General features: G+C 43.5%; 2 protein-coding genes across 3 annotated transcripts in view; both read left to right on the top strand.

Annotated features, from left to right (window-relative positions):
• The first annotated feature begins 1,171 nt into the window (after positions 1–1,171).
• On the top strand, positions 1,172–10,600 carry coq8b (coenzyme Q8B). Of its 2 annotated transcripts, none has more exons than XM_076735834.1 (16): positions 1,172–1,277; positions 1,846–2,027; positions 2,263–2,413; positions 2,876–3,063; positions 3,618–3,684; positions 4,232–4,306; positions 4,738–4,857; positions 4,966–5,051; positions 5,160–5,300; positions 5,387–5,468; positions 6,208–6,301; positions 6,891–7,032; positions 7,943–8,050; positions 8,196–8,261; positions 8,548–8,634; positions 9,401–10,600. In XM_076735834.1, coding segments are annotated over exons 1-16 (1,896 nt in total). In that variant the 5' UTR covers positions 1,172–1,276; the 3' UTR covers positions 9,707–10,600. The 2 variants fall into 2 exon arrangements, with proteins under 2 accessions (XP_076591949.1, XP_076591948.1); XM_076735833.1 differs by having other exon boundaries at positions 2,257–2,413.
• A 2,371-nt stretch (positions 10,601–12,971) lies between these two features.
• numbl (NUMB like endocytic adaptor protein) overlaps positions 12,972–17,297 on the top strand; it is a 53,075-nt gene continuing 48,749 nt past the window's right edge. The window contains exon 1 of the mRNA XM_076734510.1: positions 12,972–13,111. The gene's annotated coding sequence lies outside the window, so the exon portion shown is untranslated. The remainder of the gene's footprint in view (positions 13,112–17,297) is intronic.

Raw genomic sequence — 17,297 nt, 5'->3', positions numbered from 1 at the left:
GTCAGTGGTCAGTGAAGAAAAACATGGCTGAACAAAGGCAAAGGACTACTATATAAATGACAAATATCAGTTTTTAGTAAAAAAAAAAAAAAAAAAAAAAAAAAAGAAAGAAAGAAAAAAACAAAAAAAGAAACGTCTATTCTGTAAAATGTAGTATCAGTCTGCAGGGTTCGGCAATAATTCAGTGTCATTACTTATAAATTTTCAGTGGAATCATATTTTAATCTTATTTCCATACAAATGAATTATTCCAAGCAAGCTGAAATCAAATATAATTAGTTATGACATTTTTTTTTACATATATGGAAATTGGTATCAAATTACTGACTACTCTTCCAATAAAAGATATGCTGCAATTTAGTTATTGCCTAATATCATTCACCCTGCGTTATTGACAGCATCTTCGCATTATCATTGTGCACGGTCCGCTAAAGCATTCATAAATTATGATATCATAAATTGCATTGTGAGACAAACACATGTAACTTACAGTATCCAAAATGTCAAATCTAAAACCACAGAGCATAGACAAATTCTGCAGATACTGGTAAGGAAAGTTTACATCTTTTGGTAGTGGGTGGTCTGGAAGAAATACTTCAACAACTGAGGAAACATTATGAATATAGCATCTTTGTAGCTGTAATGTGTTAATGCACGTTACCGCTTAGAAAACATCTGTACAGTACACCGCCTCTCATGTTTGGTAACTGTGCCTCGCTGCACGTGCAGTTACCCGTCTTCCAAAACGACACCGCCCCCTTAACTCTCTTTTGACGGGGTTTCATTTTAGTACCGCCTTATATTCACTGTAATTGGACCAAGAATCATACTTTACACGCCCATCACCCAGTGTTCTGCACTACTATTGGTTAAAAGAATATACCTCTTCCCACCTTCACGGCTGAGTTCCGTCTGCTTATTAAATCTCGGACTGTGGTTGGTACCTTCTCCCAAAACGACAACAGCCTCTTACTTTTCATTGGACATATTTCCATTTTAGGCCGGCCTTATATTGACTGCAATTGGACAAACAATCCTGCTTTAGACGACCATCGTCTAGTGTTCGGCAATGCAATTGGTTAAAACAATACCCTCTTCTTCCCTTCACATCTGGGTTCCTCCTGCTTATTAAAACGCGGATCGTGGTTGGTTCCCCGTCAAGTCAGTCAAACTTGGACTTCCGGGTGTTGAGTCGTTGCAAAACAGATTGCTCTTACGGACAGTGGTGGAAGGGGACACTCACCGAGAAAAACCTGGATAACGTAGCTTTAGGAAAAGTGAGTAATTTAATTTGTAAACAGCAGAAGGTGTCATTCAATAACGCTTTTTTTTCTGTAGAAAAATAAACCCTGTGTATACGTGTTTGGAAGTAGCTAGCTTGAGATTTCAAGCTTCAGTCAGACAGTTGCAGACCTTACACAACGTGGATATCACTAACCGTGATACAGGAGCTAATGACGTACTTAACAGAGTTGACAGTATGTAATGTAATTGTTGTTATTTGTATTTCTTTAAATGTGTTGTGAATTTGTATTTGCTAGACTGCAGATCACCGTTGCACCGTTACTGCCGGCGACACGTGTTCATGATACATTAGCGTCCCTTGAAACATGAGCAGCCAATCACACCCAAGGTTACACCGTGTACCAGGGTGAAGATCATATAACATATTCACCCAAGAATATTTACGATCTCTCACGTCATAGTTTCGTAGATGGAGTGGGGATGGGTTGAAGAGTTTGGTCCTTGCAGTTATTTACTTTGAACATTTCCCTTTATTGTTAGTGTAACTGTCTTACACCGTGTGCTTGACCTCCTTCTCTCTCTCCACCTCTCTGAATGAAGTGATGCTATCAGAAGTCCTTCAGGTGCTGCGTGGGGCAGGTAAAGTGGGGTCTGCCTTGGTCACCACCCAAGGAGAACAGCTCCGGTTAATGGCCTGTAACTCCTCCATGGGAGCTGGGATCAAAGTTGTTCAGGAAGTGGCTGAAGGACTCGTGGGCACCTTTATGGGTGGCGGCAATAAGGTAAGGATCTGTGCACAGACCATGAATCCATCACTTTGGCCTCTGGGAACTTATGATGGGCATTTAACACGTGTGCACCAAATGATGTAATGGTAGTGATAGATTCACTGATACAAAAATAACTAAACTAAACTGGGAATAAATGCATCCCAAGTTACAGTATATATACATATAGTATTTTTTTTTGGCAAAATTACTTCTACTAAGTCCAACTCTGCTTTGTCTGGAGCAACAGTCAATACAGGAGGATGTGTTTCCGGATGCTGAGGGTTGGGAGAACGTGGACCCAGACGAAGCAGCTAAATGGGCTATGGAGTCAGAGTTCCCCTCTGATGCTCGGGAGCAAAGCCAGACAGAGGCTGGAGCTGCGGCAGATGTGCCAATAGGTATTGTCAACACCAGCTTGTTAATATGTACTGGAGCTGATATATGCAACGTATGTGGCATTCAAAGAAATTTTTGTAGAAGAATATTTTAATGCTTTTGGTCCTTTACTGTCTAAATATTGCCAAGATTGTTCTGAAAACATTTTTGAAGTCATCAAGTACAAAATTTGCACTTTTTAGAAATCATTTTCACATCATCAGAGCATCTTTCGGACTTGATGAGTAATAGAAATCTGATGGCATGTAAACACTGTGAAGTACATTTCCCCTTGAATGTTCAAGTGTGGGAAAATTGTAGCATTCAGTCTTCAGAGAGTACAAAAGTTTTTTCTTGTGTGTCAACAGGCCAAACACACTGGCTAATATGATAAGATTTTAAAAGAGCCACATAATGGTTCTGTCATGTATTCAGTAGAACATTACTCTCTCCACTCCTCACCATAAGAGGTCTTTCTCCCCCAGGCACAGGTCCTGCAGGGGCTGGCTGGCCGGGACAGAGTGCTCGCTTCCTCCACACAACCCATGGTCTCCACTGGCACCGCTTCCAGACCAGGTCTGTCCACGACTCCGTGGTTGCCCGACTCACACCAGAGGACATAAAGAAAGCCAGGGAGGCCAAGCAGGCCCTTGTCAAACCTGTCAGACAGAAGGTTGGTTGATCTGCAGACTAACTTTGGTATTAAAAAATGAAAAGGTAATATGTGTTAATGAGGAGGTGGTCATTATAGGACTTCCCAGTCTTGTAATGTGAGCGATTGTTCAGACAGAGACAGCTGATGATGCAATATGTGTTACAGATTATTTAAGCTTTAAATGGGTAACTAATGATACAAACACATGGTTATCACAGACTCTGATTGGCCAATCAATTGTTTTAAAATATTTTTACAAAGTCCAGATAATGGAGGTTTTTGCTTATACACACATGTTTAGCAAATATACAGTAGTTTTATATTCATAGTGGCATCCAGCAGCAGGTGCAGGAGATGAACGTCTGACAGGTGCTAGGACCCTGTTTTGAGCTGACTCATGTCATGTGTGTCATATACAGTCTGCTGGCCTTTGTGATGTAACTCAAGGTTACTGTCTGAAGAGTTTTACCCTTTGTCAACCGTTAAGGAACAAAAACAGCTTTAGAAATGATTTCAAATGACAGTATAATGATATAAGAATTGTTTTTGCCATCTGGTACGTCTTCCCTCAGCTTAGTGATCGTGCCAGAGAGAGGAAGGTTCCCGCCACGAGAATCAGCAGACTGGTGAATTTTGGCGGTAAGATTAATATAATTTTTATACCATTAGTTTTTCTGTTGTCGTGCACATCATATTTGTGAGGACACATTGTTCATCTGCTGTTGTCTGAGAGAAAATCCTTCTCGTTCCAGTCCACGTTGTCACATGGCTCCAAGCTGAGCTGAAAAAATAAGACCTTTTACAATAAAATGTGTAGTTTATGAAACAAGACAGAACATCGTCAGTCATCAAGGGACCAATGTATGAGACAATTTTTACCCTGATTACACTGACAGTGCATGAAAAATTTCATAATGTGAGGTTGATCCCACTCAGTGGGATTTTCACTCCTGCTGTTAAATGTAACTAATGTGTATTTAGTATATATTGGTCAAGGGCCTTTCATGTTTACAAAGAAAAGGGAATGACTTCTGTCAATGTCCGAATTCAAAAATGTTTGGCAAGAGATACAAGACATGAAATATGGCTTCACTCTTTGACTACCTGCAGCAGCAGCAGTGTCATATCTTCCCTCAAACTTGTGTTAAGTGACCCTAAATTTAATGTATCCATCTCTGTGCTGCAGGACTGGCAGTAGGACTTGGAATTGGTGCCATTGCAGAAGTGGCAAAACAGTCATTTGGAGGCAAACAAAAAGGAGGTATATGACGCATATCTTCTTTTATCCTCTCCTCTCCTGTCCCCTGCCGTTCTCTTCTCCCTTCCTGTAGAATAGCTTTTGGTGCAGTGCATGCTTGACAGATCCAGCAGACAGATGGACAGCTGGTCAGCCCTGGAGAAGTTTCTCATGCGTCAGCACCTGCCAGGCATTAAATCAAACCTGTTAACAAGAACTTAAACAGAGGCTTTAAAATGTGTTAAATGAGCATGTTTAATGATGTACCCTTGTCAGTTTTTACACGCTGCTTTCTCTAATTGGCTAGTAAGGGCTGGAGCAGTTGGAAGACACTTGCTAACACAAATTACTCTTGTTTATGCTTTTGTGCTTTTAATATGTTGTGCTTTATATCACTGCTAATAATCCTACTCTGCGTGTATACTCTATGTGTGCGCGTGCTGTCTGTTTTGTAGACATGAATGCCCTCTTAGACTCTCCCCTCCTGTCGGAGGCTAATGCTGAAAGAATAGTCAACACACTGTGCAAAGTCCGTGGTGCTGCTCTCAAGATAGGACAGATGCTCAGCATTCAAGGTACACACTGTGGCAACAGCATCACTGCAAAACGGTGTTCAGATGTCCTCACAGTCTCAGGATTTTGAAGCTGTGAGATCTGAAAACTTCTCATTATTTTTCCTTAAGACAACTCCTTCATCAACCCCCAGCTGCAGAGGATCTTTGAGAGGGTCCGGCAGAGTGCAGACTTCATGCCTACCTGGCAGATGCATGTAAGTATGAACCGACACACACTGCAGCAAGTGCTGCTGATGAATGAAGATTTTAAAGGTCAGATAATGATGTTTTAATATGGCTTTAATGTGCCTCTGATTGTGTAGAAAGTTCTGGAGGAGGAGCTGGGGCCAGGCTGGCGAGAGAAGCTGTCCTCCTTTGAAGACAGACCGTTTGCTGCAGCGTCCATCGGCCAGGTGCATCACGCAGTGTTAAAAGATGGCAGAGAAATCGCCATGAAGATCCAGGTATTCACACACACTCTTGTTCTGTCTCCCTCACAGTCTCTCTCTCTCTGTCTGCAATGATCACGTCTGTCTCATTTTCCTTCCAGTACCCAGGAGTGGCAGAGAGCATCCACAGTGACATAAACAACCTGATGTCAGTTCTGAAAATGAGCGTGGTCCTGCCAGAAGGTAACAGCTACATCAGTGTTTGTTGTCCCCCTCTGTTCAGTGAAAAGCTAATTATTAAAATACAGTTCTGTTTTGACGTCAAAGGCATATATTTGCGCATGAAAGGTCCCCACAGCTGTCACATTTCATCACTGCACTTTGATGAGTGCTTCATTACTTCATGCCACACATTATCTAAAGTAATCTAAGTCACATTCATCAGGAGAAATGGGCCTAAAAAGTCTTTCTGTTTAGTAGCTTTATGAGACTTTAAGTTACTTAATTAGGTTTGGCGATAATATACTGAGGATAATACATCCAGGGTCTTATTCTTCTTTGACTGTCCACCATCATTAAGCTGAGAGGTGGCTATAGATGCTTCTCCCATTGATTTGTTTCTGTTTTGATCTCTTTCATTTCAGCATTTTCACCAGTATGGTTTAGACCATGGGGTGGTGCTGTGGTGTCAGGTCAAAACTAACAGTGACAACGAGGGCGTCTGCATCATTTATAGAGATGCTGCCTGCTTCCTTGTTTTACCCAGTCTTACACATTCAAAGTCAGTCAAAAACTGAACTATTTATCATAATTAATAATGACATTGTTTTATTTGGTGTCCAATGATGTACACCACTACAGTCCCACATACACCACAAGTAGTGTTGTCACGTGTGTTCGCTCATTTGCAGGAAGCACGTTTTAACAGGTGCCAGAGTCTGTTTTCTTTAGGCTTCCCTGCTGAGTTTTTATTTTTCCACAGGTCTGTTTGCAGACAGCAGCTTAGAGGTCCTTCAGAGGGAGCTGGCATGGGAGTGTGACTACAAGAGGGAGGCAGAGTGTGCCAAAAAGTTCAGGTAGGTTTATGTGTCCTGTTGAGCTGTAAAGCCTCCTACACTGAAGCCCTCTGGTGAGTTGTTATGAGCCGTTAAACTGCGCAGAACAGAATCCGCACCAGGTTAGCTGTGAAGATTCAAGGTTGTTACCTCATAATTAGATCAGCATTTCAGTAAAAGTTTGCTGCTGCTACAAAACCGACTTTATATTGACTGTATACACATCTCAGTCTTTTCCTTTGATATGTTTGGGCCTAAGAGGAATTCAGAGTTTTGTACATTTGGGATTTGTACAACTGATTTTTAAAATGTATTTTTTTTTAATTAATTTCTATTGTTTTGAGAGGTGCTCAAGTATTCTACAACTCTGATTCCAAAAAAGTTGGGATGCTGTGTAAAACATAAATCAGCAATTTTATTAATATTTTTGTAATTTTAATATTGGAGACAGGCTGCGTTGTAGGTAGTATGTTTAGTTTATTTCAGTACAGACAACAATATTATGTGAAGTGTCAGTATTTTGTCATTGTTCACTTTCTGTATGTGTGTGTTTTCCAACTGGTTTCACATGAATTATGAATTGGTTGTCTATTGGTCGTCTGACCTCCAGGTCCCTGCTGGAGGGGAATGAGTTCTTCCATGTCCCAGAGGTGATCGATGAGCTGTCAGGCCGCAGGGTTCTGGCCATGGAGTTGGTACAGGGAGTCCCACTGGACCGCTGTGTAGACCTGGACCAGGAGACCAGGAACCAGGTATGAGTTGAGTCAACAGGCACTTGGATCCCTTTCGTCATGGAATGTCCTCTGTGTCATTGAAATGTGAGTGATGCACTGGAGACAGGGAGAACCAGGCCTTTTGGCTAATTCTTTGGGCATTTGAGGTCTTACAGAAAGTCTTATTGTCATTTTATTTCGGTTTTTATAACATCCCTCGAGGGTCATGCTAAATTATTGAACACATATATCACACTAACCTCTGCGATGGCGGGAGCTGTCTCTCTTTGGTGAGGCGTCTGATGTCAGATGGTAGTGATGATAATGATGCTCCTCGCAGCTGGTTTTCCAGGTTTGGTTCAGTCAGTCTTTAAGTGCAGCTGAGTCTTTGCAAGAGTCAGTTTTGAAAAGAGCTGCTCACAGAAGTAGGATGTCCCCAGCAGAGATGAGGTCAGAGGTTGTTGTACCTGGTTTTGAGCTTGTTGTTGCTTTACAGCTCAATGATTTTGTGTTGTAGGTTGTGATTAGCTGGTTCCACATTAAACAACACAGCAAATCAAATTCTCAAATCAAATCAGTTCTGTTTGTTTACTTCTGGTGTTTGGAAACCTCTCTCCGAATGCCTGAAGGAGTTTTCACTCTCAGCAGCATGTTCAGATGTCACAACAGGCTTTTGTTCTTCAGAGTAGGACCATGCAAAGTGTAACCTCTTTCCAGTTGCACATGCTGCAGCTTTAACTTCACTTCAAATGATTTCACATTTGAAAGCAAAGAGCTTAGAAGCTGTCTGGACCTTGAGGTTCATCATTGTGAGTGTGTGGCCGTACACTGTATCAGAGATAGCCACACTGAAGTAAACTTAATGAATCGGACCATAACAAGAGCATGAAAATATCACATAGATAATAACAACATGAGAGTAATAGCAAGCCTCTCCTCACATCTCTAGATCTCCTTCAACATCCTCCAGTTGTGTCTCAGGGAGCTGTTTGAGTTCAGGTTCATGCAGACGGATCCAAACTGGGCCAACTTCTTCTACAACTCGGACACCAACAAGGTGAGGGGAGACTGGCAGTGAAGTTGTAAATGAATTGTCGAACACAGAGAGCGCTGTCACGATGACCAAATATTGAATTCTACCAAAAATAATACTAATAATCAAATGCAGCAGATGCATAACACTCTTCTCGGCTTGTCTGTAGGTTGTTCTGTTGGACTTTGGAGCATGCAGAGGCTACCCAGAATCATTCACAGATGACTACATACAGGTATGCTGAATCTAAAATTATATGACACCCACCAGTGAACTACACAACATGATTTATGCAACAAGATTTCTGTGAATAATGAAGCATGAGCGTCTTAAGCGAAATTTTTGCTACAGCTGAGGAAAAACGATCATGCACGATCAAATACATGTGCACACATTCCAGCTACTTCAGGCTGCGAAAGCCTTAAAATGGAGTTCTTAAAATAAACATGATTATCTTTTGTGTGTGTGTGTGTGTGTGTGTGTGTGTGTGTGTGTGTGTGTGTGTGCGTGCACGCACTCAGGTGGTGCACGCAGCTTCTGTGGGTGATCGAGCCACTGTTCTTTCCAAATCGAAGGACCTGAAATTCCTGACAGGCTTCGAGACCAAGGTAAGGTATTTTAGTCTCTGCTGCTGTGCTCATTTATTTTTCATATGATTTATCCTCCTCTGTCTCTTCTGTCTTCTCCATTATTTGTGTCTCTTCCTGCCTCAGTCTCACTCCCTGTGCTTGATGTGGTCTCCCTGTAGTCGGAGTGCATGATCCCGAGGTCACGTTTTCAGCCCTGAATGAACCAACAGAAATATTTCAAATCAATTGTTTTTACTTTGTGAATGTAAGGAATTCTATAGAGGACTGAGCTCTGTGGGAAGTTGGTCAGAGTTGGCTGAACTTTGCACTGCGTGCTCCCCAAGTGCCATCTAGTGTGGTCTTTATTCTAGAGTTGTAACACTAGTTATTCTGTTGCAAAAGTTGCAAATGTGTACCTATACAAGCCTGATTCCAAAGAAGTTGTGGCGCTGCGTAAATGGTAAATAAAGACAGAATCATGCAATCATTTGCAAACAAACTGTGGTTACCAACAACAGTCGGCAAGTTATCCCATTCTGTTATATTTAGGTTTTACTCAGTGTCAAACCTTTGGATGCTGGTTGTATCAAGGAGTTTTATAGACAGTGTGGCTACGTAAGATGCAATGTGCACTTTCAGTTCCAGCATCTCCAGTGAGCGTTTCCTCGGGCTGCCTCAGAGTGTACACACTCCGAAGTGCAGCTTAAAGTCTGTTTGTGTTCTACTTTACAGCTTCTGTATTGAAATCTTAGTTCAGCTGATCATTATGTGCGCCGTTGTAATGCCTCTCTGCGCTCTGTGCCAGGCCTTCGAGGACGCCCATGTGGAGGCGGTGATGATCCTCGGTGAAGCCTTTGCATCTTCGGAGCCCTTTGACTTCGGCACCCAGAGCACCACTCAACGCGTCCAGAACCTCATTCCCGTCATGTTACGCCACCGCCTCACCCCTCCACCCGAGGAGACGTACTCCCTCCACCGCAAGATGGCCGGCTCCTTCCTCATCTGCTCCAAACTGAATGCACACATAGCATGCAAGGACATGTTCCTGGATGTGTACAACAACTACAACCAGAGGAGGCAGGTGGAGCAGGCAGCACAGGCCACTGCTTAGACATTCAGGGACAAGGCCTAATGAGGTGCCTATGAGGACTTTTTCAGAGTGGACTGTTAGAAAAAGGGACAGAAAAGATGGAGTCTACAAGTGGAGACACTGGGTCAGACTTACCTGAGACTCTACATGTCGTTATGTAACTGACTGTGTGCTCAGAGGACCATTGATGTGCTTGACTTTTTATGCTTGTCTCCTTTCAGCACTACAGTTCAGTGACATCAGTGTGAGCCTATCGTGATTTGGGCCTTCCCCCTCCTGCCGTGTCACTCTGTGACTCAGCGGGACCCGACTAAACTCTCACACTCATGTACAGACAAACATAAATACTTATTAACTGTGACATTTAATTTGATCTCTTTGAAAATGTGTGCAGTAATTGCGTCATAATGAATATATGCTGAAGCCCAAATGACTACATTGCTGATTAAATCTGCATGTTAATCGATGAGAGGACTCTTTAATTCATTCTGAGTGTTGTTGTGTGTTTGATCATATTGGCTCAATGGTTACATCTCTCTGTCACAGCAAACCCCAGCTTTGTGTGCAGTTTCTTGCTAAAATGAATTCCCTCTGACTCCAAGGTCCACCATATTTCCAACAGAATGCATCTCCTCTGTCTTCAGGACTCATGAGAAGCCCTGCATGGTGTGGCTGAAGCTGCCAAGCTCTTCTTTGTGTGATGGACTTTGTGTGCTGCCTGATAAGTTGGTGAATAGAGCGTTCTCCTGAATGAAATGACTGGCAGACTAGATGAGTAACTCTACATAAAACTCCATAATGTCAAACACTGTCAGTTCTTATTTCTGTTTCTTTATGACAGAGATGTGTACTGTAACTGACAAGGCAGAGTGCTGTGCATTGTTTTTGTATTAAATAAAATATGATGAAGATTTATATGTATCACAAATCGAGCTTTACTGGCAAGTGTCAAAAAGTGGCTATAATCCAAGGCCTTCCTTCACTCTGTATTGATGTTTCCATTTCAGTTTGAGTCGTCTTTGGCAGATGTCATTGACTGGAGGCCATGTTTGACCTCATTGTCCACCTACACAATTCATGTATCGAGTGGTGCCCATCTTGATGCAGTGTTTCTGGCTCGTAAAGTTGAGCTAATGGTGGCATTGATGGGTCTATTTTTTTTCTCCAGGAACTATTTTTGTTTCATGGCTGTACTGTCTATTTTGCCTCATCAAGCCATTACAGCACTACAGGACTGTCTGCAGGATGCTCACTAAATGTTATTGTTCACGCCACAGGAGCTGGGATGTGAGGCTTTCACTGACATCGTAAAAACCGGATGGAGGAAGATGCAGCCTTTTACTGTTCCTCCACTCGCACTTGCTGTTAGCGTCCCTCCATTGAGCTTTGTCCCATCCTGTACGATGCAGCTGCTGAGCTGTTCCTACAGTGAAGCTGGCCCCGATACACTCCATCAAAATCACAGTTTATTTTTCTGAGTTTGGGAATCGGCCACAGTTAATAACTGCAGCACATGTTGAGGGAATAAAAAGCACATTCTTCTCCTGTAGTTCACGCAATGGAAAGTTGGAGCGTTTCTCTGCGTGTAAGAAGCAGCTGGCTTCAGTTTGTTGAAGGAGAATTGGCTCTTTTTGGTCTCAGACTTTTCATTCGGGCTGACACAGGACTGGTGAGAGATTATTTCTATCAGGACCACTTCAAGCGTTCATGTCGGCAGACATATTCTGAGGGAATGCTTGTGTTTACATTATGTATGTGCAGAGAAAGGTCTACGGTTTGAATGTTGGTGTTGCTGAATGAAAAATAATGTGACGTTTGAGAGGACCACAGTGTGAACATGAAGGGACAGTTGGCTGTCTCTCTGCCCAGGAGGTTTTTACTTTTTATACTCAACATGCTGGGCTGCTTTAATTATATTGCAACTTTACTGCTATTTGTCGGTCTTCGGCTATTAGGATTTCCTGGGGATGTTTACTGGCATTAGCAACCTTATGTTTACATGGTTTTCATTTTCATTTTTAAGCTCACGTGGTATCGCTCTGACATTTATCAGCAGGGCTGTAACTACCAGTGTGGACACTGAGGCCATGGTCTTCGTAGTTTGGGGGAGAGAAGTTTACATTCTACAATTTTAAAATATCCCTTTTCTCATTCTTTTAAAGGGTAATTCCAGTATATTCTTTATCATTAAAGATCCACTCCAGACATGTTTTAAGACATTAACAACGCTCTGCTTCAAATAAATAGTGTTTGACTGCTTTTTCCTCAAACGTTTCTTAGAACTACATCAATGAAAGTTTAACTGCTGGACACAAGATGTCTCATACCGGACTGAAAAGTCCATTCTCAGTGTTTGTGCACCGGAGGTTTCAAGTTCCCACGACAGCCTTCCAGTGTCCAACTCTGCATGCACGGCATCCAATCTCAAACATCACAGTGAAGTAGGAAAAAGTGGAGGGGTCTTTAGTCTTTAATTTGACTAGGTTATATTCCCAAACCCGGATTTTATTCTTGACAGTGTGTAAAGGTCTTTGAAGCAAATTCTCTAAATCAAATTGCCTTTGGCATACAGTGAGGTGTTCGCTGAATAAATAAAACATGAACTTGAATTCAAATCAAGTAAAATGAGTCTTTTATATTCATACCTTCAATGTAAAGTGATATGAAGGCTGGATACTGACTCACGACTGAACCATACAGAGCGTGGCGTTATTCCACAGACTGTGTGGAAGTGTCCCTGCTCACTGTGACGGCCCACAGGACCTGAGCTCATGTCCACCAAGGCAGCTTGAGAGGCATCTGACCCGACAAAGCTCCCCTTGAGCAAGGCACCTGCTCTCTTTTCTAAGATCCCTGCTGCTGTTCACTCTCTAGTTGCAAATCCTGCGTGCAAGCCAAAGAAGAATTTCCCCACAGGGATGATTGGAGTAACTCATAGCAGTCACGGTGCCGCACGGTGGCGCAGTTGAGCGACTGAAACTGAGACCTGCTGTTTTTTTGTTTTTTTTTTTTCTTTTCTGGAAAACATCAATGGGGAGAGTGGATTTGCATGTCCGGCCGTCTGTGCCAATGGGCGCACTGGGAAGGCTGGGTTAGCGGGTGGAGCCGGGGGAAGCAGCCCAGTAAGTGCACAGTCAACAACCAAAGCATCCGAGATTACTACAGATCCACTAATTTCACCGAAATCTCCCCTCAGTCGCTCTTGTGAGCATTTTTATTTTGTGTGTGTGTCTCTGTGTGTGTGTGTGCTGCGACCAGGTTGGGCTCCACATCGCCTCCATACATCTCTTTCACTGCGCGGATGAAGAAGATTTTGTGAAACTGCCTTGTACATATTATTCTCGTGTGTCATATATATATTTCTGTCCGGGGTCCTGGATTTCCACAGAGGAGGAGCGGGGATCCGATCATCCGTCGTTCTCTTGGGTGAGTTCACTGGCTTCCCGTCCAATCTGCCATCCCTGTTTCCTGACACTTCCAGGGTTATTTGGAGACCCGGCAACGTCTTTATAATGAATGAATCCGCCATCAAGAAGCGCACGATCCGCTCAAAATGATGTTGAATCCTTGATTTGGGAGTTGCGGGCTAATTCTGATGTTCGGATACAACTGCGGCGCTTTTGGATACGGACCTCGCCAGCGGGCCCATATGTGTGAAATGAATGAAATGTGGCAGCTCCAGCCTTTGATAGCGGTTTACATCCCTAATCCGTAACTAAAGAGAAATAAGTATATTCTAGCAGGAGTCTGATCGGCTCTTCCAAAAAAACTACCAGCTCACAGATACTCTAAATATGAATATTATGTCATCGGAATACTCCAATGAGGCCACGTTAATTAAATAAGCTGTAACTTTATAGGCCTACTAATGAGATACGGCTCCTTATTAGGATCTTATGACGCCGATTAATATAATCGATGTCATCGATTGAGCTGTAAAGAGTCACCTATGTAGGTTTACGGTGTTTGTAGGTGATACACTATATTCTTCATAGGATTTTCAGGGTTAGGGTGCAGAATCTGATGGGTCACTGAATTTGGTGTGAGCATGGCCACTGAGTTTGAATAAGGCCATTATTCTACCTGTCTGCAGGACTGTGCCTATCTCTCTCCGTTGCATCCTGCTGTGTTAATTGTTAATTGTGTCTTTTGGGTTTGATTGCATCATTTTCAAACTTCTTCAGGCCTTATTCTTTGTTGGGGAAAAAGTGCTGCAGCTTTCTGTGAGCTCTCCCACACTTCTCCTTTGCTGACATGCCCAGGAGGTTAAAAAAAAAAAAAAAAAAGCAGGGGAAAAAAAGCATGGCATTCATATGACACCAAGAGCGCGGCTATAATGCACACACTGGCTTACACACTTGGCACATGCCTTCGTATATAGGCCCAGTAAATGCATGGGGCTCTTTTGTCTGTGGAGCTCCATCTGTTCCATGACATGGCATTCCTCAGACAGCCAGTCATGCTGTTAGGGGGTGGTCTGCCCTGACCCACTGTCTTAGAGAGAGAGGGAGAGAGAGAGGGAGTCACATGGGGTGTATTAAGAAAGTAGGTGCAGGGCTCAGGGGGTCTCAGCCCACAAGGCCTCGACCACCTGCACTGACAGCTCCTGGGCCAGGCTGGAGGGCCAGGTCTGACCCAGGATCAGGCTTACTGAAGCTCTAAATTTGACCTGAAAATAGGCTTGAAGATGGTTTGGTCTGAAGCTGGGGCTAGAGGCTGGCAAAGAGTGGACTAAAATCAAGTGCTAGAGGTTGACTAAATGTGATGTGCACCATGAGCTAAATGAGGCCAGCTTTAGGCTACAGTTGGGGCTGAAGATAGGGGCTAGAAAGGGGCTTGATTTGGTGAGTAGCTTTAGCTAAAGGAAGGCTAAATTTAGTTTGGTTTATAGCTGGGGATAAAGAAAAGCTGGGTTTATTCCTCACTTGCGGATTGTGAAAGGCTAGGTTTAGTCTAGAGCTTGGCTAAGAGGAAGTCTAGATCTGGTGCTGGGGCTATAGGAATGCTGGGTTTGGTCTGGGGTTTGGGCTAAAAAGGGCTAGATTCAGTCCAAAGTCAGACAGCCTAGAAAGTTCACGTTTGGTCTGGAGCTAGGGCCATTGGAAGATGAGGTTTGGTCCGAGGCTGGGACTACAAATGGACGCTGATGTAGCTAATCACTGTTTCAACTCAGTCATCACAACTAAAACATAACTACACCACCCCCATCCACACAGCAGTAGCCTACACACACATTAATGCACACACATACACACTCTCCATTTCCCCTTAGACCATTTTCCCTCTTCCAGTGCTCTGATTGCTGCATTAGGACTTGGCTGTCTTTTGTTGTCCACACACATGCACACACACACACACACACACTCATACACACTCACACCCATGCACAGGCACGCACACACAGCCACACACAAGGGGGAGGGTTGGCGCAGCTGAGACCACAATACAACGGGGATCAGAGGTCATCCAGCTGGCCAATCAGGGTGCTGTCTGGGTTGGCTGGTGGCGGAGGAGGGCGTTGCCCCCCTTTGTGCTGGTCAGGGTGGGTCTGCTAAACAAGCGGCTCCACTTCCAGCCCAGGCCCTGCTACTGCCGGCGGCCCCAGTGTGCTTCCTTAGAGCTGGTCACACCAACCTTTGGACACTTTATTAGACTGCAGGTCAGAGACTTGTCTAGTTTAGAGGAAGTCCTTTATGGATTTATGACTGGATTTGTGGTTTGTAATCAGCTGATTGTTGAAAACTTTAGAATAAGTACAAGCACGTACGTTCTGATTTATACTATTGGCTGATAGTGTTTGCAGGAGTAACAGTGTTCCATTGGTACTATGCTTGCATGCACTGCGCATTTGTAATATGGGTGTATGTGTGGGTGTTAATGAATGAAACCAAACCCTGCAACCAAAACCTGTAAATTAACCACAGAATTCTATTTCTGGTGGCAGGATTAATTAAAGAAATAGAAAGCATTAATGAGATTTGAAGTACTTAAAAGATGGTGAAGAGAGGAAGGACGGAAAGAGACGAGGGGTGGAAAGAGGAAACTCTTCAGAGACAGAGCAGGGTGCTGAGGAGGAGAGCCAAAGACAACGTAAGAGAAATAAGGAGAGGCAGAGAGAAAGACCGAGGCTGCAGAAGAGAGAGTGATGATATAAAGAGGACGAGAGAGATTGGGCTGAACAGAAGGGAGAGCAAAAGGTGGGAATCAGCCAACAGGGCGACAACAGGGAAACCATTTGCTTGCTGAGTGAAGTTTGAGGCAGACACTCCTCTCCTCACTGGGTGTGATCACGTCAGTCTGCACAGAACCTGCAACACAGAAGACGCACTCATCTTCTAATGTTGACGTCTACGTCATCCTCTCTCTCATTTTCTCTTGCACTCACTCACACACACACACACACACACACACACACACACACACACACACACACACACACACACACACACTCTTCCAACTCTGCTGTCTGATGCCTAAGTGCCTTCAGTATGTGCTGAGTGGAGTTATCTGATTTCTGCAGGCTAGTTAAATGCAACCACTCCTTTCTCCCATATAGTTCCATTACAGCACACACTAATGGCACGCTCACAGCGTGAAGACATAGGCCTGTTGTTTTGCTCTTTGTGTCTGTTTGTGTGCACTTGATGCGCTCTTATTGCCGTGCATTAAGTTGATCTGGATTGATAAACGATCGGAGCAATGGATTTGAATGCTTGTCTAGTGGACGCTCATGTGTGAAGGCAGTGATTTGTGTTTTTCTCTGTGTGTTTGACCAAGCGTGTGTATGTGTGTGTGTGTGTTTCCCCGGCGCTCAGCACTTTATTTCTTTGCTTCAGTGGCGTTTTTCCTCTGCAGATAACAAGGAAAGTGGAAATGGGTCTTTCTCGGCAGCCACAACTCCGAGTGGAGCGCTCATCGCAACTAATAACTGTCACTTTGAGTTGAGAGGGTTGCATTTTTTGTCTCATTGGTCTCTTGATTTATTTTTTGGCGATGACCTATTTCAGCCCGTTAAGCTGTTGAAGCTCGATGGGGACGTGTGTGTAAAAAACAGAAAAAAAACACAAGCCTCTGACACACCACATGCCTCCCTCAGGGTCTGATTTGATCTATATCCTTTTCCAGGCTTTTAGCAACTGCTTTGTTAGCTGCTTGTCGATTGTTTTCACATGGTTTGTCCTAAGTGACACCTAGCACCTATCATGACTGTCCACTACAGAACCACAGACCTCCTTCTGCGGTGTGGAAACACCAGTATGTTGGCTTTGCACAATTTCTGCAAAAAGTGTTGACTGCCTACAGAGGAGGCTTAGCGCAGTCTCAGTGTGACATTCATGGCACACTGAGACTGCGTCAGACACGCTGACAGATATATGAGAAGATCCATATCTGAAACTAAAAAGGTGAACTAAAATCTCCATACCAGCTCACTAAGTATCACGTTATATCTCAGTTGTTTCATCTGTCCAAAAACTGAAGTGTAAAACTGAGCGGTTGTTGTTCCCCCGGCTTCCAGTCTGCATTCATGTCCTATGGGATGGATGGTAGAGATGAGAAAGAATCCCATTTTAACAGTTTGCGGACATTCATGTCATCAAGATGGTTGTATGGG

Source organism: Chaetodon auriga, chromosome 7 (genome assembly GCF_051107435.1).
Source record: "Chaetodon auriga isolate fChaAug3 chromosome 7, fChaAug3.hap1, whole genome shotgun sequence".
Classification (NCBI taxonomy): Eukaryota; Metazoa; Chordata; class Actinopteri; order Chaetodontiformes; family Chaetodontidae; genus Chaetodon; species Chaetodon auriga.
Note: the sequence above shows the minus strand (reverse complement) of the source record. Positions and strands in the feature narration are given on the sequence as shown.

Coding starts and splice junctions, on each gene's coding strand:
- coq8b (XM_076735833.1), top strand. Junction 3,685..4,231: donor CAGACTGGTGAATTTTGGCG/GTAAGATTAATA, acceptor TCTGTGCTGCAG/GACTGGCAGTAGGACTTGGA. Junction 8,051..8,195: donor ACAACTCGGACACCAACAAG/GTGAGGGGAGAC, acceptor GCTTGTCTGTAG/GTTGTTCTGTTGGACTTTGG.